General features: G+C 43.3%; 1 protein-coding gene across 1 annotated transcript in view; it reads right to left on the bottom strand.

Moving 5' to 3' along the window:
* Nucleotides 1–27,211, bottom strand: part of FAM120A (family with sequence similarity 120 member A) — a 106,821-nt gene that overhangs the window by 22,608 nt on the left and 57,002 nt on the right. Inside the window, exons 8-11 of the mRNA XM_060102441.1 lie at nt 19,872–19,959; nt 17,860–18,087; nt 14,888–15,062; nt 5,077–5,326 (exon numbers count right to left, since the gene is read on the bottom strand). Of these exons, the coding sequence (XP_059958424.1) occupies nt 5,077–5,326; nt 14,888–15,062; nt 17,860–18,087; nt 19,872–19,959 (741 nt within the window). The remainder of the gene's footprint in view (nt 1–5,076; nt 5,327–14,887; nt 15,063–17,859; nt 18,088–19,871; nt 19,960–27,211) is intronic.

Genomic DNA, 27,211 nt, shown 5'->3' with positions numbered 1-27,211 from the left:
CTGCTCGGATGCTGGCCCCTCCTCATCTTCACTACAAGGATTTCTAGAGATTTGACTGCCATCTCTTCCCCCATTCTCCTTATTGCTGTTGTATGGGTGCTGATATCACTAGTGAGAGCATAGAGAAAACCACCACCTCCCGGCTGGGGTATGCCTGCCCCAAAGGCAGAGGCGGAATCTCATTGCGACGGAACAGAGGCAAATCTAGATGGAGAAATAGTCTACCCAGAGGTTGACAAACTGCACCCAGGGGCTGGCTGCCTGTTTTTAAACACAATTTCCTGGAGCAGCCACACGCATCAGTTCACATGCTGTCTAAAAGACGTATGGTCTGCAGATCCCTGCTCTGCAAACAAACCAGTGTTTATTCTTCAGAAACATCTCTGCATCAACCCAAAGAAACACGAGAAGCTGTCTGAGATGGGAGGAGACAAGGCACCTGAACACAAGCACAAGGCAACATTTTGTTGCCAACAAAGGATGCTATTGGGATAATAGGAGAAATCTGAGTAAGATCTGTAGATCAGATGTATTAGTATTATTTTTCTGATTTTGATAATGCCCTTGTTTTTTTAGGAAACATAAAGAGTTTAGGGGTAAAGGGGTATCATACTCACAACTTCCATTCAAGGGATTAAGGACAAACACACAGACACATGGAGAGAAGAGGAGAGAGCCACTGCAGTAAAAGGTTAATATGTGGGGAATCTGGGTGAAGAATAGCCACCAACTTTTTGTACTAATCTTATAATTTCTTCAAGTTTGAAATTACGTTAAAAAAAAAATTAAAGGAAGGGGAAGTGCCTTTGGGATGACAGCCCAACCTTGTGACTGCGGACATTTGCCCCGCCCCAGCCATCAAGGCCAAGGGTCATGCTGTGTGGCCTCCACAGGGCCTTACCATATCTGGGACACAGGCTCTGCTCTTTGTTGCCCCCTCCCCCATCCTCAGCAGACCTTTGTCACACAGCTGCAATTTCGCCAGAGAAAGACCACTGGGCCACGGCCCCAGGCCACAGCCTGTCCTTGGCAGGCCCTTGGAGACATACACCAGCCCTCTTACTCATTTGCACCGCCCCCCACCAAACCCCTGCTCCATGCCCTTCCCACTCTTCACCCCACGTTCTCAGCAGGTCATACCCACCAATCAAACAGAAGCCATGCAGGGAATCCTTCTTTACCTGCTTGTCCCTGTGGCCCAAAACAGTCATGAAGGTAGGACAAATTCTCTTAGCAGAAGTGGACCAACCCATTTACTGGTGTCCTGGCCCCAAATCCCCGAGACTGGTCCCATAAGTCATTCTCTCTCATCTCTCCCCAACCACCTCGCCTCAGTAAGCCCCTCCTCCTCAGGATCTGAAACTGTGAGTCTTTCCAAGTGGGAAACTCCATGGCTCCAAGCCCACAATGCACACAACAGTCTGCACAACCAAGCATGTCTTCTGGCTTCCACCAGAGTAGCAAATACGAGGGACCCTGAGCTGCACTCACTGTAGCTTCTCGACACCACAGAGATAAGCACAGGAGGAGGTTTGGTGAAATGAGAGATTTCTAGTTGCATTTATCAACCTTTTCAAGTTCTAAAATGAGCACGTTTTTTATAAACAACACAAAAAAATAAAAACAGGGACCAGGACAATCCTGAAATCTGGAAAGACTCTCCAAAGGCCATCTGAACAGTGCCTAAAAGAAGCATAGCTGTTTCTGGGGTAATGGCCAAGGAAGGGCCACAAGGACAAAGACAAAGAGTGGGGCCCAGTAATATATCTGGAGAAAAACATGGTCCGAAAGGATACATGCACCCCAATGTTCACTGCAGCATTGTTTACAATAACCAAGACATGGAAGCAACCTAAATGTCCATTGACAGAGGAATGGATAAAGAAGATATATACAATGGAATATTACTCAGCCATAAAAAAGAATAAAATAATGCCATTTGCAGCCACATGGATGGACCAAGAGACTGTCATGCAGACTGAAGTAAGTCAGACAGAGAAAGAGAAATATTATATGATACTGCTTATGTGAGGAATCTAAAAAGAAATTATACAAATGAATGTATTTACAATACAGAAGTGGACTCACAGACTTAGAGAATGAACTTATGGTTACCAGTGGGGGAAGGGTGGAGGGAAGGGACTGTTAGGGAGTTTGCGACTGACATGTACACACTGCTACATTTAAAAAGGATAACCACAAAGCGAAAGAGAGGCATGGACATATATACACTACCAAACGTAGGGTAGATAGATAGTGGGAAGCAGCCGCAGAGCACAGGGAGATCAGCTCGGTGCTTTGTGACTGCCTGGAGGGGAGGGATGGGGATGGTGGGAGGGAGGGAGATGCATGAGGGAGGGGATGTGGGAACAGATGTATATGTATGACTGATTCACTTTGTTATAAAGCAGAAACTAATAAAAAAAAAAAAAAGGAAAAAAAAAAAAAAAAAAGGATAACCAATAAAGACCTACTGTATAGCACAGGGAACTCTGCTCAATGTTGTGGCAGCCTGGATGGGAGGGGCATATGGGGGAGAATGGATACGTGTATGTGCATGGCTGAGTTGCTTTGCTGTGCACCTGAAACTATCACAACACTGTTAATTGGCTATACTCCAATATAAAATAAAAAGTAAAAAAAAAAAAAAAAAAAAAAAAAACCAAAAGGTATATATAAAAAAAAAAAAAAGAGTGGGGCCTGGTCACACTGTCCAGTCTGCACCCACCAGGCAACCCAGTGTCCCAAGAGGCCCAGTGCATGGAGAGACAAGACGTAAAGGCACCGCCATCCCAAGGAGCATGAAATAATGTGAGCACTGTGCTCACATCAACACAGCAATGGCTTGTCCTGCACTAATGTACAGCTGCTTCTGGCCAAGAGGCAGCCAAACAAGCCTTAGGCACAGCACACATCGTCCTCACTCAGTGCCCAGTGGGACCTTCAGGTCAGGTATATGGTAGACAGGTAGCTGTCCACCCACTAGATTAAAGGCCACACATCATTTTAAACTTGGAAGAAACACAAACAAAGTAACCAAAATTATTACTGCTAATTTGATCTTAGAGCACCCAAAGTCTTAATCTTAACGTTCTGGCTAATATAAAATGAACTCTCCATCAGAGGAAACCAGAAGAGGATTCTAAAACCAAAACAAAAAAACTAGTCTTTCTCATTAGCTAATCCTCAATGGAGATAAAGATAAGAAACTGATACAGTATGCTAATTTTAATCAACCTCAATTTAATTAAGGAAAGGCTTCTAAATAAGTTATTGGCCTTAAAGTCTGTTATGAATGTAAGAAACTTCAGGAAATAAACACCTGACTAAAGCTCTGCCCCCGTCCTCAGGAAGCAGGTGAGACCCAGTGGGGGTCAGGGGACCATGGAGAAGGGGCCAGCCCAGGGGGATGGGACACACAGGGCTGGGGCAGGTGACGACCTGTATGGCAGCTGGGCCCCAGGCTCTCACTGTTTGTCAGGGCCAGAGTCCATACACATGGGAAGGGAGAGCTAGGATGGGCAGGTTGAAGAAATCAAAAGCGGAAGTCTACAAACATGCAGTTGTTTGTGTGCCTGTATGCATACTGGGGAAGGTCTGGGAGCAGCAAAGTTGCTGTCAAGAGCCTGGTGTCCGATACTGACCCCATCACTAGAAACCAGGGCTGCTGGGAAAAGGGGGCATCCACGGTAAGGTCAGAATCTCTGCACAGAAGTGCTCACATGGAGGCCAGACTGACAAGGCCCCCAACTGGCCCAACAGGTGACAGTGGAGCACCAAATTACATGACGGCAGTAGTGGACCACAAGGCATTGATGAAGCCAGGAGCCCATGCTGATATAAATACACTGAAGTCTGAGGAGGAGTGGCATGTTTACACAAAGTGCCTCCCATGAAATCGTATCAGTTACAAGGGGGACGGAATGGCCTCGCTGGAGAAGCCAGGCAGACACCCCCTTTGCCAAGGGGTCAGAGCACAGATGCACAGCATGGATGAGACAAGGAGGAGCGGAGGAACAGCTCTGCCCTCTACAGCATCTGCTGAAGACCAATGGGACTTCACCTCCAAATACAAAGGGAGGCTCTGAAACAAACCCTGAAGTTAAGATAGAAATAAAGTATTAATGTTGACTGATCCTGATGGCTGTATTGTGGTTACATAGGACAGTGTCCTTGTTGTTAGAAAATCACAAGTATTTTTTTTAACAATCAAGTATTTAAAAAAAAAAAGCTCTTTGTATTATACTTGCAACTTTTTCCTAAGTTTGAAATTGGTTCCAAAAAAAACCCTCAAAAAACGAATTCACCTGATTCAAGTATGCATGCCAATTCAAATTAACTCCAAAACGCCAACAGTGTCCACATAGGCATTTGTGGCCCATTGGCTGAGAGGGTCTGGAAGCACAGAGTGCCCACATCTAGGTTTTTAAACCCCTCCCTCCAAGGCAGGAGCCAGCCCCTTAGAGATGGCAGGTTCCAGGGCAGGGCAGATACAGGACAGCCTGGGCATCTTGTGGTGCCAGAAAGCAAGGACATGCTGGGGGGACAAGGGACCTAGGAGCCACTGAACGAACTCCCAAGGTCTGAGCTGGAACAAACTGAACCACCAAATAACAAGGTTATAGCAGGTTATAACCCTAGGAAGAGAGATAACCATGAGTCCATACTGATCTACATATGCTTAAATAAATGAAGGAGGAAGAAAAGACCCATTTTCCCTAAAGAATAATTACAAATAATACATAATATAGTTCCCCAATAGCCTTCAAAAGCTTTAACATTTAAAGGATAAACTATGCTTAAAATCATTATGATATTTACATAAAATACAGGTTCATCAAATATACCTATTCTGTAAACATACTATATAGCATCAATTCAAATCCACATGGCATTTACATGGCCTATATTTCTATAATATATGAAAATATGAGATGAGGACCAACTTCAACCGACAACATGATGCATCTGGAATAACCCCCACCTACTTCATACAGAAGGCGTCTCTGAGAGGCATTTGTACAAGCACCTGCTAGAGGACACGCAGCGGCTGAGGCAGCGGCCGGCAGCACCTACCGTAGGACGCAGCACAGCACCGTGAGATGAGTGGGCACGCTGGCTGGGTTGAGCATGGCTGGTGTGTCTGACCTCATGCAGGCCAGGAAGGCCCTCATTCTGCGGTTCTTGTCCTCCACTGCCTTCCCCAGCCAGAGTCTCTTCAGATTGGGGCAGGTCCACTCCCTGAAGGCAAGAGCTTCCACCAATTCTGGGGTTTGCGGAGATTTCCCTTTGTAAGCGGCCCACTCTTTAATGATCACTGGTGAAACTACAGGAAGGAAAATCAGAGAACTATTTATGCCCTAGCTCAGCTACTTTAAGCCTAACAAAAACAAACAGCTCTAATCATTACAGTATGAAGATGTCATCCTGGTATTAACAGTGGATTCTCTCAATAGTAAGTCATCGGTCATCAGTCCTCACCTCTTATCCTCATTTCGTTCCTTATGAACTTCGGTGACTCATTCAGATTTTCAGTCAGGCCACCAATAAATTTCTTCTCAATCAAATCAAACTAGATTTCCCCATATAACTAATATGTATAAATCCAGGATGTCAGATAAAATTTGTCTTAGTATTACAAATCCATTAATAGTTTTAGTAATAGCAATGGGTACAACTTACAGAAAGTATGTGATTATCACAGAAGTCCATGGAAAATCCAATTTAGATAGCTAGATTGAACTACTGAACCTAATGGAACCTTTGTCTACATGGTATACTAATTAGATCTGAGACATAATTTGCATTTGGTAGCCACTTTACTTAAGGACCTCCTACTTTAGCAGATGTAACTGTTAAAGTCTGTTTTAAAGACGGGCAGGGACAAACTACCATGGAGTGAGATCCCCAAAGCCCAGTGAAGTGGCACGCGGAAGCGACAGTCCATGTTCTGAAATCCCCAGTGAAGTCAGCACACAGGATTTCTCTTCAGCAAGACTGAAGACAAACGGTAAAGTTCCCCATTTCACTTCCCAAAAAATCAAGAAGTTCTAAGTTGATTTCATACAAAAAATGACCTTTGATCCACCGGAGTTTGACCACTATTAGCATCAATTAATTCTTAAAACACACAAACATGCACATTTTCCCACATAATTTCCAAGTAACTTAAGGGAGAAACTGTGACGGGGGAAGGAAAAAAAATGGAGATAAAGCATACTGCAGAGAAATATGTTAAAATTTCTCACCAGAGTGCACTGATGTAAACAATTTCATCAGATTTGGGTGTGAATTTTGTAACAAACAGCTCACTTTGGTCAATAAGCATCAGAACTGAAGCAGGGCCCCATGGAGCCCCTGGCCCAGAGAGATGCTAGCTTACCCCACCCTCCCCTCCCATGGCTGACAGCTGATACAGAAACCAGGATGGTGCTATGATTCTAATGTGATCTTGGATACATCAATTATATCCAAATAACCATACCCCCTTCCTGGGCTCATTTTCCCCAAAGTAACACCTGAGGCAAACCGAGACTGTGAAGAACCCAAATCCTGACAAAATTAAATGATTAACTGGCATATCTCTAGCTCCACCCCAAGTCTGAACAGAATCAGGCAAGACAATCATCTCTTCCAATGTCACGAAGAACTTCAGGAGTCAGATACCTGGATATACACAGTTGTTAGCAACGGGAAAAGCAAGCTTTTGCACAATCAACCCCAGTCAAGTCAGGTGACAGTGTGCCTCAGAGGAGGGCCATGACCAGCCATTCTGCATGGACCCCAACTCCCAGGAGCAGGCTGCTTGAGCAGGGGTGCAAGTCAAGACAGTTTCTGAAAATTTCCTTAAAAAAAGGAACTGTTTTGTCCTTGGGAAATCCCTTTAATTTACATTTGTATATCTTAGTGTTTAAATGTTAAAAAAAATTTTTTTAACTTAAAATGTTTGTTTTAAAATCCATCAAGTCAAAACAGAGATATACATGTATATATAAATACATGTCTTTGAATTTATCTATATTTTAGGTGCCAGACACAAACTCATAAGGTCCCCATTGTCCAGCAGACCCTGTCCTCGGACTCACAATCTAGCACTCACCCCCATTCCTGCCGACCTCCAGCGCGCACAGCTTCACATGTCGCCCACCCGTATGCAGAGGGTGGCCGTCACCACCGCAGGGCCCTCCTAAGTGCAGTACACCCCACCCACCTTTGTCCCAACTACAGTCTGAGAGGCTGGCACATTGTCAGCCCCAAGAAAACAGGTGAAAGGAGGTTACAAGACAACCAGTATGCTACGTTTCTATTAGGTCGGTTCACTAGGTTCATTTTCATGCCCCCCAAGCAAAAATGCATAAATCTATTTTTTCTATGTAACATCTTCATTTTGATGGCCAAGATTTATTTAATGGAACTAATTAGATTTTATCTTTGGTTGTTAACCTGGGTTAATAACCTAGTTAATCTAAGGTCTCTCACTTTCTTCCCCCAAAATACAAACACACACACCACACATGCATGCACACAGAGTATAAGTTTACTGCATCTTAAAAAACTCAGATTACAGTGCCAGGAGTCTCCCTTGAGTTTTCTCAAAAGAGGCATTCTTATTAAAGCTGTCTTCATCTTTACCCATTTCTTTCTTTCCCCTTTGTCAGCTCTGCTCTTGTCTCTCTTTAATAATTTTTAGCAATCATTTTATTACATTGTTTTCATTCTAGAAATAAATTTTTGGTGGAAGATTTTCATTCTCAAGTTCAGAATGCTTAGACCTATACATACTTTACGTTCCATGTCCTACAACGAAGATAAGTGGAGGTCAGAGGTGCCAGCAGTCCCTTCACAAGTGTGTCTGTTCACTTGAGTGTCCCCTGAAGCTGCCCTAGACAGCTGTCCACACTAGTTGGGGCTCTGAGGGACCTAAGCATGCCTGAATTTACCTGGCATGACGCCGTGCGCTCAGATCCCGTTCAGCCTGTATAGGCTACAGATGAGAGCACACTTGTGCCTGAGGACCGCCAGCTGATGTTCATGAACTCCCGTGTCCTAGAGAAAGGACTGCCCCAATACTAGCAGGGACATGCAGTCCATACCCACCAGGAGCACAGGACAGGGCAGGGGAGACTGCAGCTGTAAAGGAGGCATCAGATATAGCAGCTTCCTCTCATATTCTAAGCATTTTTGTTGCTTATCTGCACTAGTCATGACAAGAATGGCTCATATCTAATTTAGGAAATACGTGTCTTTCTCAGAGAAAAAAAATGTGCAGTAACAAAAAGCTTTGTTCCAAAAGCAAAGACGCTTCCAATTTGTTTTATTTTTTTAACATGTATCTGTTTTTAAACTGAAAACTTGGAGATCTTTTGCGTATACCACCACTGAATAGCTGTGGAACCTTTGGCCAATCACCTAACAGATATTTATTGAGCACCTAGTATGCACTGGGTGAGGCAGGAAAGGCAGCCAGGGCTCAGGTGCCAACTCCCACGTGCCAGTGTGAGAACAGAGCAAGGGTCTCCTTAAATTCTGAGGCCTGGGTCCCTCATTTGCCTCACGCTGGCCCAGCCCTGGAACTAGGCACTAAAAAAAGGGGCCAATGACTCACTCTGTTGCACAATCCAGATGAGGAAACACAAAGGCATCTTGCACCCCTGTTATGTGCTTTCAACGGTGTGAGTTCAACTTACGTTGTATAGGTTCATTACATGAGATTAATTAAAGGTTAGTGTTTTATAGATTAATGAATTCCAAGGGACATCCCATTTCCGGGTTGACATAAGGCAGCCTCTGTGTTACAAGCCTGCCCTTGGGGGTGGCTGGTACACACACGGTACCTTCTCTCCCTCTGGCTCCAGGCTTCTCCCCAAGTCGCTGCTGCCCAGGAGGGAAGGCTCGGTCTCTGATGCAGCTCACAGGAATAAGCAGGTGCAAAGTAGCCAGCTAACAGCAAGTAATCTGGGCTCTTATCATTTTTGCAAAACCCACTGGCCATACGGGGATTACCCAGATGGTACGGGGCGGCTGGATTACGAGAACACTCCAAGTGCATGCAGACAAGAGCACTGGGGTACAAAAGCCTCTCTGTGAAGGCACCATTTTGGAAAGACATGTTCATGCTGCCTTGTTAAAACAAGAATAAGAGAATCCCAGAGGTGAGCTAATCCAGCTACTGTCCATGAATAAATTTTCTGTGTGTCACCATCAATAAATATTTATCTCGTCTTTTCTACTGACAGGAAAACTCATGATTTCAAGTGGACAGCTTCAAAAAAAACTGAATATTAGATTGTCTTCCTTACCTGAGAACTAAATTGAATTTTTACACTGGCAAAAACAACCCCCGGGCACAAGTTTTCTGTATGACTGGAAGCTAAATTTATAATGCAGCTTCTTTACTGGAAGTACCTCTTCAAATACAATTTCCAGACATAAAACACTATTAAGACTTAAGCTGTCAGTAAAAACCCAATGTTTTCCATCAGACGTTAATCATCTACTATTTTCACATTTACACATACGACAACCAGCTACCTTAGAAATCTGTTATAATGCTGAATGTGGGATCCATCCCAGACCAGGAATAATGAATGTTTCATTTTGTAAGCCTATTCCAACTGACTGGTAGTGGTTGCCTATAGTGCCATATGATGAAGTATGTCTCTAAGCTCAGTGCCAGAGCACCACAAGCAACTAGCAGTGCCTGCTATAAGGGCTTAGGAGTGAGAGTTGTAGCACAAACATAATATGGTTACAGGTAAGGAAAAAGATGGAGACAACTTCCAATACTATGGCCAACTGGACCCTTTGGTCTGTGTCTGTGCAAGTGTGTGTATCTGGGGGAGGAGCCATTGTTTTATTCCCTGAGCTCTGCTCTGGAGCTACAGAAAAAGAACAAAACCACACAAATAAATAAAAACAAAACTCTAGTTCCTTCGCATCAGGGCAGAAACAGAAATATGGGTGCAGTGAGAGCTGGTCAATTCTTCCAACGGGAAAACTGCTGGTTAACTACCAAGCAGCACTGTGTACAGGCTATGGGGTTCCAACTAGCTAGTCCCCCATTTCCTCATGCTGACACATCTGTGAGCACCCTCCACGACTCTCAAAAGTAAAAGACTATGAATTTTTTCCTTAAACCTTTCATATCTGAGCCTGGGGGTATCCTACTGTCCACAAACGTAATACATGCTCAGTAGGCCATGGGGCACATAGAACATGGTGTTATAGACATGCGGTAAACACTATTCCTAGTCTTCATTTTTCCCATTTATGTCATTCCTACTATATTAGAAACTCCAGAGCTCAAGGAACTATGACATAAACATTAATCCAAAAGAGTACCATCAAACACTGCCTGTCACACAACAGTGCCTTCCCCAACAGCTGTCTCTTGAGCTCAGCTGCTCAAAGTTCTGTAAGGAAAAGGCAGTTTGCTAATGCTACTTCTGGAAAGCTTTGAAGAATAAAGAAATTCAGATTTATATATAAACAGCCTTCATAAAATCGTAAGAAAAAAATGATAATGATAACCAATTTTCACACATATTGAAACAGCACACTGATTAATATTGGTCATGTTATAGCATTCTGTTTTATAATGTAATTCACAGTGAACAAATTTAACTTATTTATTTTCAATTAGCAGTCCCAATTATTTGGCACTAACAAAATTTCTAAAGCAAAGTGGACCAGGAAAAAGAAATCAATGTTCCTTTTGGCTTTTCTTGATAGTTTAAAAAGTAGAGAATAAATATGGGGAAATAATATAGCATAAGTATAGTAAATATAAACATAGTATATAAACTTGCTTTCTATTTCAATAACTACATCTCACGTGTCTATAATTTATGTCCATCTATTTTCTACAAGCCTGGTTTGTTTGTTTGTTTGTTTTTTTGGCTGCACTGCACGGCTTGCAGGGTCTTAGTTCCCTGACTAGGGACTGAACCCGTGCCCCCTGCAGTGGAATCCTAACCACCGGACCGCCAGGGTATTCCCAAGCCTGCTTTTTTTTTTTTACTTAATTTTGAGGTACTGAAGAGACTTGCAGAAAACAGAAGCCAGTTTTATTAAGTGGATAATAATTTTTAAATTCACAAATCACTTCCTGGATTTTTAACAGTTCAGCTATAGATGAGGCGACTCATTATCCTGTAGTCTTTTTAGAACCTGACCCCTTTCTTCTGGCCCCTTCACCATTGGGGAGAACCTGGGGGAACCCCAGTGCCCAGGTGGCTGAGGAGCGCCCCCAGGGAGAAGAGTCAATAGGGCACTAAAGGCCAGAGCTGACTCCAGGGCAGAAGTGCATCTGAGAAGCAGCCACGCCATCTGGATTTCACACACAAAGGCCTCGAGGCCAGGGCTGGCTCAGACCCAGGCGCCTGTCTCCAGGCCCAGCCTTTATTCCAGCAGCTACGGAGACAGCTAGGTCCCTGTTCCCATCTCTCCCCAAAGCAACTGCCACCATCACCGTCCAACACATCTGGGTGAATCTGTTTGTGTTGGGTCAGCAGTCTTCTGATTGGACTGGTAGGATTTCGAATTCCACAACAGTGACTTCAGTAGCATGCTGCCACAATAAAACAAGTATTCTTATTAAATTCCTAAAAGCAAAATGATAGAACCTAGAAATGGACAGCAAAGAACAGAAAAATAAACTGCCAGCATGAAATTCAATATGATTTTCAAAGGCTGGAATTTTTTAAGGATCCAACTATAGATATCTTACTTTAACCATATAATGACTTTAAAAATGAAACTTTGGTAAGTCACACGAAAATTCACTGTAGATTATGAACATTTTATCATATGCCTTAAGCAAGAGACTAATGTCCAAATGGATACATGTCTTATATCTAATGAGAGTTAAGTATTTTTGAAAAACCCTATAGACTTCAATATGTCCTTTGACTAGTTCTGACAACAAAGCCCTCTTGGGAAAACTCTTGATTGTCACAGTGACCACACCAGGAAGATGCATCTGTACGCACAGCATTCTGAAGCCACGTTAGATCAAAACCCTCACATTCAGAAGCAGGTGCATCACCTACTTGAGTAGGTGGGTTTACCTGGAAGCCACATAGCTCGGTTTTGGTTACCAGACTACCAAAGTGGAAGGCAAAGCCAGTGGGCATGTGGAAAACAAACTTGTCCCAAGGACCTTACGGTGCACTTTCACGTGGTTTATGAATCTCCTGCAAAGTGCCATTGATTTCGTTTCATCTACATATGGTCTAAGAGTAAGTGTAGGTAAAACAAGATTTCAACATATTTTCAAATCCTGTCAACCAAGAACTCCTGAGAAAATGCTCTTTTTGGCATGATCAGACATTGTTGTTTTCCCATCTCATCCAGACCATCAAGAAGCTACAGCATTTTCTCGGTAAGAATAGTAAAATGCATAGTCACTTAGTAGACGTTGCAGGCTTGGAAACCTAAATCAGTGGCATCATAAGAGTCAGTGTTTCCCATTAGCCAAAAGTAACACAGCAGTGACAAACAACTGTGTCTGTCCCATCCTTAAAAAGAAGTCAGAGGAGTGGGGAGGGGAGTGGAGGCAGGAGGAAAGGAAGAAGACATGCCTGCCAGATTCTCTTTGAAGCTACGGCCTTCTCCCACTCACCTCACCCTTCCCCCGTCCTCTGCTTTCTCGTCCTTTGCTTTGTATTCCCCTGTGCCTCCCCCCTCCAAATGAGGTCAAGGCACCTCCATCCATAGCCTCACAGAGCTCATCTGAGTCACCCAGACTGTACCACCCTTCTTCTCTTCTTCTCTGGATCATGCCATTCCCCATGCCCTCCAGCCCCGGCCAGAACTAGCCTGCTACTGGCAAAGTGACCCTGTCATTTCTCTGGCAGAGCAGCATCAGGCCCTATGGTGTGGTTTGCACACTCAGCCCTTCACCACACTGTGCCTCTCTCTCGCTTATGTTCAGAGGATGCTGGTCCATTTAGTTACGACTCTCCCCTGGGTTCTGCTTCCCCTATTGTCTGCTAACAGGCCAGGCTTTCCCAGGCCAGTAAGACACCTGTACCACCCAGGTGCAAATTAACTGATGAGGGAGTGGAGCATGCTGTGTGCTGCCAGCTGTGTGTTCCACAGTGTTTTAAAGCCGCAGACTGGCAGCAGGGCAGAACAGACCAAGACTCTTACCTCCTGAGAGCACCTGGCACCTGCAGCTCACCTGTGACGCAGAACTCCCTGAACCAGACATGAGGGATGCACACTGCCCACTGCTGAGGGCATGAACAGAGCACACCAGCCATATTCAGGCTGCTGTATGAAGCTGTGAATACTGCAAAGGGGAGCCCGACCTGGGATCTACCCGAGGGTCTCCAGGTTGTGATCACTGAAAGTTCCTGAGGAGTTTCTGCATAAAGATAACTATGTTTCTGGAACATGCAAGCAAATGAAAGAAACAGCCTTTCACCATGAAAGCCAATGTGGTGCTATGGAGCTGAGGATATGGCAGGAAGTGGGGCTGCACGGGACCCTGGAGCACTCAGCATTCTATGCCCAACAGAGACCCAAGGGGCTATAGGGACGAAGACGGAGGTGAACTGAAGTGGACGTCACAGCTGCGGAGCCAGGGTGGCCTGGGTGGGCCAGCACAGAAAACTGACCAATCCCATGCAAAGTTAGAAAGGTCCTTCTCTTCTGAGCAAATGAATCACACAGCATGAGAAAAGAATGAGGATTTGTACATCCGGAACGTACTGGGCCTTTGAAAAGAGTGTCCATTGACAACACTCGGTATTCACATGGTGTCTACAGCCCTGATCAAGGCAGTAGAGGCATCAGCTAGAGGTGGGCCTGCAGAGCCGGCATCACCTTCTCCAGCTACAGTCACAAGCCACTCTCAGTACGACTATCTTCAAGTAAGAGTAGTGACAGACGGCTTCATTTTAAAGGCTTACAGAATCACAATTGTGTCACAGTAATTAGAAATAGAAACCTTAGGAATCTATAGTACTGAGGTTTTAGCACTGGAGAATCTCTCTAGTTTTGAGTTCCAAAGGTAAGACTCACTCCAACACTTGTCCCTCAACTGGTCAGCTTCACCCATGTTACCAGGCCTGCACTGACCTGCCATACAAGAAGGTGATTTGTCAGTAAATATCCTTAGTTTAGAGGATGATCTAGTAATCTACAATTTCCACACTTCATAATATTCTTATTTTAGACTGCATGTTTTGTGAAACTTTTCTATATTTCCTACTAAATATACAGTGACTTTTACATTCCCTACGTTAGTAGATAAAGTTACCTAGAACAGAAAGGCATGATTTTCCCCCCAAAATGACACTGGCTCACTAGAAGAGGGAACACTCTGACCTCAACTTTTGCCAAAATTTCAAACAACATTTTCTGTCTTTCCACGTCTCCCTCCACCCCCAGAGTTGATCAGCCAGAGGTCTCGGAGGGAAATCATCACAAGTCCCCTCTCAGCTTCAGGGATGTGTGCAGCAATACATCAACTGCATAGAAGTGGCCCTGTGGACAGCTGGTGGGACCTCCCCAGGAACACTGACTTCTGCAAAGAGCGGACCATATCTCGTGGACAGCAGAGCAGACACTGCTGTTGCTCTGCCTGGGACATGCTAACCACAGCAGGACAGCAATCGTCAGGACTGTTTCCAGATCAACGTTCAGTTTAAAGCATAAACCTGCTGCTTTATCATTTTACTGAATGAACACCATTGCTGGGATGTTACTGAGGAAGACAGCCCGTGGCTTGTCCTCCTTTACTAAGAGCCCCAGTGAAGCCCACCTCCTTTAGGTGGGGACTCTCAGGGCGAACTCAGTTACGATCCTTCTAATGCTTTAAAAATGCACAAGAGATTACGAGGTACCGAGGAAAACAAACAATGGATTTTACAGTACATACATTCTGGTGGAAGTCTGTTCTTTCTAAAAGCAAGTCTCTCAGTTTTCTTTCTGCTTTCTGCCAAGCTAAACAGGACTCCGTAAACATACTGACGAACTGGCCTATAGAGCAGGGCGGCGGGAGGCAGGTCTTTGCTGGCTTCATCTTCAATAGAAACAGCAATTTTGATTTCACCCTTTGCATGGAAGAAAGCAGAATAATATTGCACGTTTTTCATGTTGAATTTACAATAAACTCACAGAAATATACTGTATTATCTCCAGTTAACGAAATTGCAATTCTATTCCAAATCAATTGCTTAATACGTTGCCTACATCAAGATGTTTAGGAAGAGTTCATTTAGCAGGTTGTAGTCAAAACATAGGCTCAAAGAGTCAAAATAAAATCTACATTGTTTTATTTTTAATCTGGAACCAAGAACTAAAGAAAACCATGTAGATGATCCCAAAGTCTTTGAAACAGTCTAGATAGATAACATCAGACAACACATAGAATAGAAAATGCTGAGAAGTGGCAAATTTTATTTATGAGTCAAGATAGCCATATGTAATGAAATTCATAATTTTCAATGACCTATACGAAATCCAAGAAATGAGCATCCTGAAAATAAAATGGTCACAAATTTTCTTTACCCAGCTCTTCCATAAAAAATTACCATACACAAAAACGATCTATCTAAGAGAACTCTTTTAAGCCTTATTCATTTTTAAAGTGTTCGGCATGCATCAGGCCTCTGCCCCAGTGCACCAAGTACTCAACAGACGCGTCACACCGACTGAGAGGGCATGATTGTCACTAGGGGCAGAAAACGAAGGAAGCCCCGTTCTGTTCATCACCCCCATCCCCCTCTGCCAACACAGCAGGGGCTCTGTTGTGGCTCCAGGAGACAAATGACTGCTACGACCACCTGCACCTGAGACCCTGGTCCTGTCTTGAATATTTTATGCCATCAAGGTACATCTCAAGAGATTTCACAAGGAATTTTATTTATGTATATTCATACCATAAAAATATATTTATGACCTCCAGTGTCTATTGACTCTATGGATACATACTTTTAATTATGTCATTGCATTTGCTCTTTCTTTCACATAAATTTTATTTCAAAATTGGTCTTTTCCCTTATCAGAACCTTCATACTCATTAATCTAGTAGCTACATGTAGTGAACACTCACCTAGTGAGTATTACTCTCTCAATGTTATGAGGCTTTGCTAATTCGCTACATTCTTATTATGAAGCTTCACTTCACTGCAAATGTCTCAGCCTGGACAATTTAATACCAGAGCTACTCAGCTCCCAGGAAACAGTACACATTTTAGTCTAAACTTTTCCCAAATATATTGAAAAATTTTAGGTGGCACCTTAGAATCAGAAGATAGTCGAGTTCACTTTTCTCAACCACAGTGATTTTATCAATATTTGCCCTTGAAATCAGTGAGTACCGAAGAGGAGGACAGGCAGTTTGCATCACTCAGATTGATTTAACCGACAGTCCCCAAGTCAGATCCACCAGCGTGGCAGGGCACAAACAGCAGGGGGTCCAGGGACCTCATATTCCAAACCACCACAAAGAGAAAGAGCACAATCTTCCCCAAACTCGGGTCCCTTTAAACTTAGCAAAATCCTTTTCCCGCAGCAGTAACTTTCACTTACCCTTATAATTTATGTTGGACCTGAAAAATAAAATGTTTACTTTATAACCATAATCTGAGAAGTGATACCACACATGCATACCCATGTCAAATAACAGATGAGACTTGGAGGCAATTACAATTTAAAAATACATTAAAGGACCTGAATAAGTAGCACTGGTCTTCTTTTCCTTTATTTTATAAACTATAATATTCTTCATGTCCTTTAATTTATAAAATATAAAAGTAAGCAGTTCAAATTAGTCAATTAACGGTTAAAGTCCAGCTCAGGAGTGCTGTGGAATGGGAGTGACTTTTGTATTTACTGACTCCATTCTACAAACCATAGATGGACAACAGAAAATAGGAAGAAAAAAGTTTGATCAGGGCTTCCCTGGTGGCGCAGTGGTTGAGAGTCCGCCTGCCGATGCAGGGGACACGGGTTCGTGCCCCGGTCCAGGAAGATCCCACATGCCGCGGAGCGGCTGGGCCCGTGAGCCATGGCCGCTAAGCTGGCGCGTCCGGAGCCCGTGCTCCGCAATGGGAGAGGCCACAACAGTGAGAGGCCCACGTACCGCAAAAAAAAAAAAAAAAAAAAAGTTTGATCATATATGGTGGTATAGATACTGATGAAAACATGTTAAATATACATACAGTAATTCACCAATTCTGCATGAGAAATCTGGTCACCAAATTAACTTGTTAAACTGTAGGTCTGTGATTATAAACATAAAGACTACAAATCATTGAGGAGATTTAAGTACACATAGATCTATTCAAGACACTAAGATTCAGAAACAATTAATACCACACTGTGTATCTATTTAAGCATACATTTAGTAAGATAATAATAAATCGACGAGGTCCTGTATTCCACTTTTTGCTATAAGTGCTCAGTGAGGTAGAGGAACAAGTTGAATTACATGAACTGCTATCAGCCACTCAGAAGTTGGGTATTTCTAGGACAGATGATAAATCAGATATTGAACGTGACATCACAATTTAACTTGACACTACAGCATAAACATGACGTAGGAAATTTTGAAATTAGAAATAAAAAGAATTACAAATCAGAAAATAACAGGACGTGCCGTTAATTAGAAGTTTCAAAGATATTTTATATTAAATTGAAGAGGAAAATAAGACTTTTCCCAAGTTCTTCTTTTATTATATTTGTAAGTATAAATTTTCATCTTTTTCCTCAAAGTTTAGAAAAGGGAAAATGAACTCTGTTTCAAGTAGCTGGTAAGATAAAAAGCAGTTCCAAAAGGAACAAGGACACACTCCACAGGAGTGACCACTGTGAGATGAAGGCCACACCCACAGCCCCTGTGCATACCTTTGTCAGGACGTGGAAGATGTAGGGGTACATCAGCCCCTTCTTGTGCCGGTGCTCGGCCACTCTCAGCACCTCAGGCGCGACGGGGGGCAGGGGCGGGGTGGTGATGTCCATGTGGTTCCTGGTGGGCATGGACAGGAGGCACGGAATTGGCTGAACGGTGCCAATCTGGCTCCCCTTTCCCTCAGCAAGCTGGCTGCCCGAAGAGGCAGTGGACGAACCTTCTGCCTACAGAGCAATGGGTGAGAGGGGAAAATGATTTCATGTCACATTTCCATTCCTTTAACCTGTCTGTCCACTTGCAACACAGAGTCCTATCCAGAGAGACGTGATTAACAACTTCGCCAATGAGGACAAGGGAGCTATGACCCACTCCTCCTTGGACAGAGGAAGTGGTAATCGGACACCCACTATGCCTGTGTTGGGGGTGGGAGCCTGGAGGACTGCTGCAGCTTCTGCTGGGTGGCCCCCACCCGTGGCTCCTCCCTTGGGATCCCCGTGGGGTGAATGGCCTTCTGTGGTTGCTAACCCTGGTCCCACCTGGCTCCCCGCATGTGGCCAACTCCTGTGTTTCTGCTTTCCTTGGAGACCCTTCCTAAACTAAATAGGCATCATCCTCTCTACAGATAAAAAAACTAATGCTCTGAGAGGGTATGCCTTTCACCCATGGTAACAAGACCAGTAACTCATGGACCTGGGACTCAAAACTAGGCTCGAGTCAGGCCTGCTCTTCACCACCACCACCAGTTGTTATTTAAAGAAGAAACAAAAACCAAACCTCAGGCATTCTCTTAGGTCATTAAAAGCCCCAAATTAAGTATATGTAGAGAACTATCTACCAAAAATTAAAACCAAAGAACAAGCTAATACCATTAAAAATGATGAGTCAGATCTATATATACTGACAGAGAAATATGTGCATGGTAAACTGTCGGGTGAAAAATGCCCATTCTATAACAACCAATCACCAAAATACAGAATATATGTACATGAATAGGAAAGACTGTGGACACCAAATGATTACCTCAGTGCTGCTGGATTGCTGCAAGGCAGCAGGACCAAGGGGAGGAAGGGCAGAGGGAGAGTCTTAGTTTTCTCTTTACAAATTTTAGCAAATTCCTAATTGTTTACCAAGAGCAATTATTATTTTTGCAGTAAACTTTTTTTTCTCACAGTAAGTCCTAGTAATAATAATTGCTCACTGATTTTGTGGCACCTTAAAAAATATACATTTTCCTGTTTTGAAACGAAATGTATTCTTTACAGTGGTATGCAACAAGTGCTTAATTTTATCCATTAAAATGTAAAGTGCCAAAATTAGTCTTAAGACGAATAACTCATAGGTAACTCACGAGTGTTTTGTACACTTTCCATTCCATAGAATGTAGACAGGAACAACTGAAAATGCTTTGGGAGGTACTTTGCAAATAGTAGGTATCCAGAAAGCATTTCTGTTACCTATTTGCAGGATAATCATTCAACAGTGAGAATATTTCAGAGTTTTAAACAGATTTCTAATATTCCATCACCTTGTATAAAACAAGCCCTCTTCCAGCCGGAGACCAGCTCATCCTAAGTGATCACATGTGGGGACAGATGTGGCTTTGTAAGTTAAACAGATATTTCTAGAGATGAATATTAACAGGTAGAAATAGAAAAAAAAAAAAAGGAAAATAAAATGTAGTTTATCTTTTTCATTTTTAAGGTATACATCCCAGGTGGTTTTCTCACTGAATCACCACAAAAACCCTACAAGAAATGAGGGCTCTGGAAGGCTATGCAGCAAGCAGAGAGAAAAGGATCTCTACCAGGTCACCACCCTGCCTTGTGAAAGAAAGCAGGCTGGCGGCAGCACAGCCCTGGGGTTCCTCCTTCCTCTCTCACCCCTGCCAATGTATTACTCATAAATAACATGCTTAAAAAAAGAGAGAGCATTTTACTTTAAACCAATCCCTGGCACTACATGCCGAGAGAAGGAGAATTTGAAAGAATAAAAGGAATAGACTTACTACCTTTGTTTGGTCTCCTGAGTCTCCCCGTGCTTGAGGTTCTGAATGGCTTCCTGTCTTCTCCCAGCCAATTTTGTTCCCACTGATATGGCTGAACATAAAATGAACAAGAATACTGATTAGTGTCGACCACTTGCCACACATGCTCATGATAATAAGGGCCTGCACTAAGCCTACAGGCTCAGTGATACCTTATGCTTTCCTGATCTCACCTCCCCCAACCACCTATCTCCAGAGAGAATCCTATCACGGGGACACTTTCCACCTACTTCAAACAAGTAGGTGGTAACCACCCACTGTGGAAGAGAAATCAAGCGCCTAACTGATGCCTCACTGCTCGGCTTAAAGATGGTCTAGGATGTTCTAGTGCCTCAGGGTACTGAGGAGACAAAGGCAGATCTGGCCTTTGGGAGCTCAGACATCTTGGAGAATATTAAAAAAATCATATTTAATTGATAATCATCAGGCAGTAGAAGAGTGAATGTTATCTGGGTCACATGTTACTCAATTTATAAATAAATGTAAGGTACTACATGTCAAGTGACAATTCAAGGGGGCATTCCTATTCATGGAAAGGGGCATGGGAGCTAAGGCTCGGGATAACTCACAGGAACAAGTCAGAGGAGGGAGGGCGCCTTCCAGGCCCAAGGAGAAGGAATGGATTTGGTGAGCTCAGAGAACAGGGAGTTAACTGAATCTTATTTGGGGAATAACTTTATTTGGCAAAGTAAAAGTGGGAAAAAGAGATGGGGAAGATTACAGAGTATCTTAAATGCCAGAATGAGGTATTTCAATCAGTGTTCTTAAAAAATTGTGGGTTGTGACCCATTAGTAGCCTGAGAAAACAATGTAGTAGATTTAACACGCGTTTAAAAAAAAATGAAATGGGGACTTCCCTGGCGGTCCAGTGGTTAAGACTCCGTGCTTCCACTGCAGGGGGCACAGGTTCGATCCCTGATCAGGGAACTGAGGTCCCACATGCTGCACAGTGCAGCCAAAAAAAAAAGAAACGGAATAGACCAGATGCAGTGAATGTGGTATGAATGTTATTATTCCAAAAACTCTTTGTGCATTTGTGTATTATGGGCCACAATGTAAAAGAAAATTTACTTCGGTACCTGGGCAAATTTTGTGAAGAGCGCTATCCTGGAGGAGGAGGGAATCTAGAGGGGCTTGAGCAGGGATGCAATGCTGGCGAGCTGTAGGGATGGCCTGGGCCACTATAGGCATACACCCTCCGCTTGTCCCTTCCCCTGCAGGGCTCCACGTCAAAATTATCTTCTAAAACCAGTGCTGGCCACAAGGCAAGCCAAGCCAACGTAGAAAGCTTTTACTTGGTTTGCCTTTCTGACTCGCATGACAGAGATTTTAAGACTTGGTAATTCTATCTTCCAAGCGACTTCATTTTAGTTCTATTAAAAAAAAAAAAAAAAACAGTTGCAAAAAAGAGGAGAGATGAGAAGCCTGTCCCATCTTAAACCAAGAATCGTGTCCCATGTTGTGATATTTTGGAGTCTAATTCTAGCTCCTTGATCCCAGTCACGGGATGGGATACCCCAATACCTCCGCATGAAACAAGGTCACCCAGATGCCCAGTTATCCAGCATCCAGGCTCCCTATTTTTCAGTGAGGACTCAGAGAAACCACTGTTCTAAGTTTGCTACTCATGTGTGCAATCGCAGGCTACAACTTTGCAAAACTAGAGGAAACCCAAGTGATGAGAAGGCAAAAAAATAAATATAAGTATTCCAAGAGCATAGTGATCCATCCTGTTTAAAATCCGAGAGAAAAGCAGCTACTACATTAGTGAGTAGATAAGAAGCTGGACAAATTGATTAGTGAATCAATTATTTGTTGAGTGTCTACTCGTCAGGACATGTTATGTGATAACTGTGCCAAGGCCTGTGAAACAGGGAAACAGACAGTGGACAATCTTGTCATACATACATTGTCATGACAATCTTGTCATACATCCAAAGTGAGTATTCCATTAGAATGTGGTATAGAGCTGCTTAAAAGGTTGGTGACTTTTATTCTGTGAAATTTTAGAACAAATTCTTTGGATACTTACATGTTTTATAAAGGAACATAACATTTGTTACCTACAATTTTAAACATTTAAGGATAAGCTATCAATAAAATGCACACACGAACAGTTTCATGAATGTCCACACACTGAACACACCATGTAAGAACCAAATCGACTCAGGGCTGACATCCCAGAAGGATCCCCTTCTTGACCTGCTCCAGACACTTCCTCAAGGGCAACGGTTATTCTGACTTCTAACAGCAAAGACTTCTTCTATCTGGTTTTGAACGTGATATAAGGAGAATCATGCGACTGTACACTTTTCGTGTTCAGTTTTGGCTCAACAATACTATTGTACACAGTGCTGGTTTGGCCTCAGTGCTGCATGCATCTCATTGTGGGGGCACGCCACCGTTGGATCTGTAATCCAGCCCTGCAGGAGATCCCTGCTCTTGATGCACTTAGTATTTTGTTGTTCTTGTGTTAGCCTTTTGGGAGGGAATGCAGTGAATCTCAGCATAGTCTAATTTGCACTTCTCTGATAATGATGAAGATAAGCATCTCTCCATGCGTGACATCTTCTTTTGTGTTGTGCCTGTTCAAACATTCTACAGTAGGTGGAGAATGTACAGAATGTTCTTATGGACTTATAGGAAGGAATTATATGTTCTAGATACAAGTTCTTGGTCAGATGTATGGACTGCGATCATCTTCCATGCCCTGCTGGACTGCCACCCCTCCCTCTTTACAACAGATGGATGTTGTTGTATGCATGTGGTGCGTCATCTTGTACGACTTGGCTGCAACTGGGTGCAGCCTTCCCTGACCACCCCATCCTTGCTATTCTCATTTCTGTTTTTCTTTCATGGCACGCATCATAGTCAGCACTATTTCTAATTACTGTCTGTTTTCATCATTCAATTATAAACTCCATGAAGATAATAAGACCTTAGAGTCACTACTGAACAGGTGTCCAACAGTTGAATGAATAAATCACATAACTGTAGCCTAAAAGTATATGGCAAAGAAGGTATAAAACCTGGGTTTTATATGGGTAGGGTGTGGTGGGGAGAACGTACCAACACTACTCAAGTGGAAAGCTTGTCCCACTTAAGATGACATCGAATTTTTATTTATAAATCTTAGTTTTATATAGATTATCAAACTAAAAATAATGTCATAATCTAAATGCTCATAAGACCTTTTATTTATTTGTTTTAATTTTTTTTTTTCCCACTGTGTTGGGTCTTCACTGCTGCGCGAGGTCTTTCTCTAGTTGTGGCGAGTGGGGGTTACTCTTCGTTGTGGTGCGCAGGTCTCCCTTGTTGCGGAGCACGGGCTCTAGGCATGCGGGCTTCAGTAGTTGCAGCAATGCAGGCTCAGTAGCTGTGGTGTGCGGGCTCTAGGGCATGCGGGCTTCAGTAGCTGTGGCTCGCAGGCTCTAGAGCGCAGGCTCAGTAGTTGTGGTGCACGGGCTTAGCTGCTCCACGGCATGTGGGATCTTCCCGGACCAGGGCTCAAACCCGTATCCCCTGCATTGGCAGGTGGATTCTTAATCACTGCACCACCAGGGAAGTCCTTCATAAGACCTTTTAATACTATACTATAAAATCTAAAATTCTGCCTGAAAATAATCTTGACAATGGCCAATTTTTTAAAGTCCAGAATATTTCAATAGGATAACTATATTACTTTACAACTTAAGGAAACAAAATACTTGAATATAACAAATGCCTCGCTTTGAAGAACAAGAGAGATTAGAGATTTCAGAGTTATTTGCATATTCAGTTAGGTTCCATTCTATACAACTCCTCCCACCTCCTAATCACATTTGGAACTGCTAATGTCAACGTGAAGTTTCATCAGCTGTGCCCTGGGGAGACCTGCTGAGACCCATGCAGGCCACAGGGAATTCTGCATGTGTTCTCAAGTTGAATTTTCCTGCTCACCCCAAGGCAAAACTCTCTGCTGGTAAAATTCAGGTTGAGAGAGACGGCATCCACTCACAGCCACAGCAAAAGTGACTGGATTCAAACCCAGACCCACCATTCCAGACATTTACCACATGCTATTACCAAAGAGCCATAAGATGCACTTATGACGCAGCAGGCAATCAATAGAAAAGAACTACCCTCATACCAGATACCAGATACCCTTATACCAGATTGGTGGCAAGGAGAAAGGCCAGCATCACACCACTAGGTTCTATGGACTCTCAGGAGGCGATGCAAGGTCTCACTGCATTCCAGGACACCTGGGGCTTTTTCTGCACTAAAGCTGGTTGAAAGTAGCCAATTGTCCTAACCACTGAATTCTCTCCTACACATTTTTGTAGTCAGCAGGTTGGTGATGCTAGGTTGGAAATAGACTGGTGTCCATTTACGCCAAGTGTAAAAGTGTCTGACCGGTCACGTGCCCCTGTGCCATAGGTGTGGTTTGTTTTTATGGAACAGAAAAGGAAGATAGCATTGACCACAAGCTGACTTACTTGTCAATAGGAAAGAAAGAAAAGTCAAATAAAACTAAAGGGAAGAAGCAAAACATGAAAGATCAAATCTTCAGTAGCACTATCTAGTGTATGTGTGTAAGGTCACAGATATGGTTAAACCATGTAAAGCTTCAACAAGCGTGCATACATTTTCATTTCCATATGCTCCCCAACTCGGGAATGGAAGGGAGACTTGATCCACAGCCTGTTCTCATTCAACAGACGCCCAAGAATTCTGAGGAAGGGACCTGGCAGTCAGGTGCTTCTACTACAGAGGGTGAAGATTTGAGCTCCCTGATAAGGGAAGCCACAAGATTATCACATACAAACACCCTAGGTACAGTCTCCCTATGCCCCAAATTAAGCTAGCGTCACACATTCAGATTCTTTCATAAAAAGCTGGTAACAGAGAAGTACTGGTCTTGTTCCTATGCAGCAGTCAGATGGGCCTCTTGTCCCGAATGCTACTCTTTCGTGTTTGTCAGGACTTCTCACAATTTTCCCACCCAAGTGAAGGTTCAGAGAAACCTGAGTCAGATGAGCTCGACATAAAATGCCTACATGGGTCAGTAGGTGGCTAGAACAAACACAGACCTTTTCCCTATGATAGCACAGATAATTATTAATTTTTACCAAACATAAAAATTCAGAATAGTTTTTCTGAGAAGATACTAGAAATGTTACCTTATGTTAAAAAAATCAATATATAAATGTAAAGTAGCCCTTTGTCTGGCACACAGCGTAATAATCTGAAAGGAAAAATCTGCAGCTGTATTTAGCCTGTCTGGGACTGGGTACCCTAGGGCAGGGTAACATGTAATTGTCTTTGCAAACCACACAGTTTCTTTGAAGAGGAAGCCTGACAGGACTCAGAGTAGAACACCAATACCACTTAAAGGAAAAAAGATGCATTAGAAGAAGCATGTTTCCTAGGACACCAGATCAAGGGCACTAAATGAAATTCTTTAGGTATTTTACATTAAGAATGAAGTCATATGTTTTGGTATTTTATTGGACCCATAGTTAGTTTTTTTTTTTTTTTTTTTTTTCTTTTTGCGGTATGTGGGCCTCTCACTGTTGTGGCCTCTCCCGTTGCGGAGCACAGGCTCCGGATGCGCAGGCCCAGCGGCCATGGCTCACGGGCCCAGCCGCTCCGCGGCATATGGGATCCTCCCAGACCGGGGCACGAACCCGTATCCCCTGCATCGGCAGGCGGACTCTTAACCACTGCGCCACCAGGGAGGCCCATAGTTAGTTTTTAAATAATAGTGACAGCTATCACTTACTGTGGTTACTCATCAACTGATTTAAATCACAAACAACCCAGAGCCCTCCCATTCACATTGGGCACATTGGGCCCAGGGAGCTCTAGGTCACATAACCCCAAGGTGGCAACTGGTATCTAGCAAGACAAGCCATGGGAGGTTGGGGTACTGGGTCCTGACAGCATTGGGTCTCTGCACTGGTTAACAGTCTCTCAGGCACTGACAGCGACCTTCTATAGCCCAGATCTGGTCCCACAGGGGCCACATGGGGGCATGCAAAGCTTATACAACAGATGCTGCCATGACACGATTCCTCAAAATCGATGTGTATGTAAATCTACAGGGAAAGAGAACAAATCTATACAAATGAAGTCACAAAGTGGAGAAAAATCAAGTTAGTCTTCTCTCCTAATAGGACTTTTAAATATCCATTTAAAAATGTCAGTAATGGGGCCTCCCTGGTGGCGCAAGTGGTTGAGAGTCCGCCTGCCGATGCAGGGGATACGGGTTCGTGCCCCGGTCTGGGAGGATCCCATATGCCGCGGAGCGGCTGGGCCCGTGAGCCATGCCCGCTGAGCCTGCGCGTCCGGAGCCTGCGCGTCCGGAGCCTGTGCTCCGCAACGGGGGAGGCCACAACAGTGAGAGGCCCGCATACCGCAAAAAAAAAAAAAAAAAAAAAAAAAAAAAAAATGTCAGTAATGACATGCAAAAACACTGACGCAATATTCAGTGTACACATACATATTTACACTTATATATACAAATAAGAATACATACTTACATAAGTGTGTCAGTATAAAAAGGAAAAAAGGCAAGTTGCTGTCCCTAAGATCTCATTATTGTAAAAACCCTATGTTAGTATATGCAGTAAAAAATAAGGTGTTTGAATATTCACCAATCTTTTGAAAACAGTTGTCTCTCTAGAGGTGAGATCATGGGGGATTTCCTATATTGTATTTTCTAGTGTTTGAATTCTGTAACTGTGTATTGAAATGGTAATTAGAAAGAAGATACAAAATAACTGAAAACTGCAAATTAGCAACCTCAGATCAGACTCAAATTCTAAAAGCCAATAAATCTATGAAAACAATATAAACACCTCTACAAGAATTCAACTGTAATTCTTAATTCAACCAAAACAGAACAAAGATTTGACAAAGACCAGGAAAGAAGAAAAGAAAAACAAGAATATAGCCTGAGGTTTGGTTTTGTTTTGTTTTTTACATTTTAACCAATAATAGAGAAAGAAGTATATGCTGATGATACTCTAAGAAAAGGAATAGGAAAAAAAAGTTATTTAGTTAGGCAACACATTCCTTTCTTATTTTACTTCAAAATAACTGGTCTGGAATAGCTGCCCAGGCACCGGCCTATGTCCTTTGACACACAAAAAACCACAGCAAGAGCAGCAGGCTGCGTTTCTACAGAAGCGAAGCCACCAAGGAGACTCAGGACAGCTTTAGCCCTGGCCGGGACACCCGACTCACTAAAGCTGTGTGCAGGGGGCCTCTTGTAGCCTGAGACTCCTTGTCTGGCACAGACCTGCAAACCCTGCAGGGAC

This window comes from Mesoplodon densirostris, chromosome 6 (assembly GCF_025265405.1).
Source record: "Mesoplodon densirostris isolate mMesDen1 chromosome 6, mMesDen1 primary haplotype, whole genome shotgun sequence".
Lineage (NCBI taxonomy): Eukaryota > Metazoa > Chordata > Mammalia > Artiodactyla > Ziphiidae > Mesoplodon > Mesoplodon densirostris.
The sequence above is the reverse complement of the archived record's forward strand: the minus strand, read 5'-3'. Positions and strand labels throughout refer to the sequence as shown.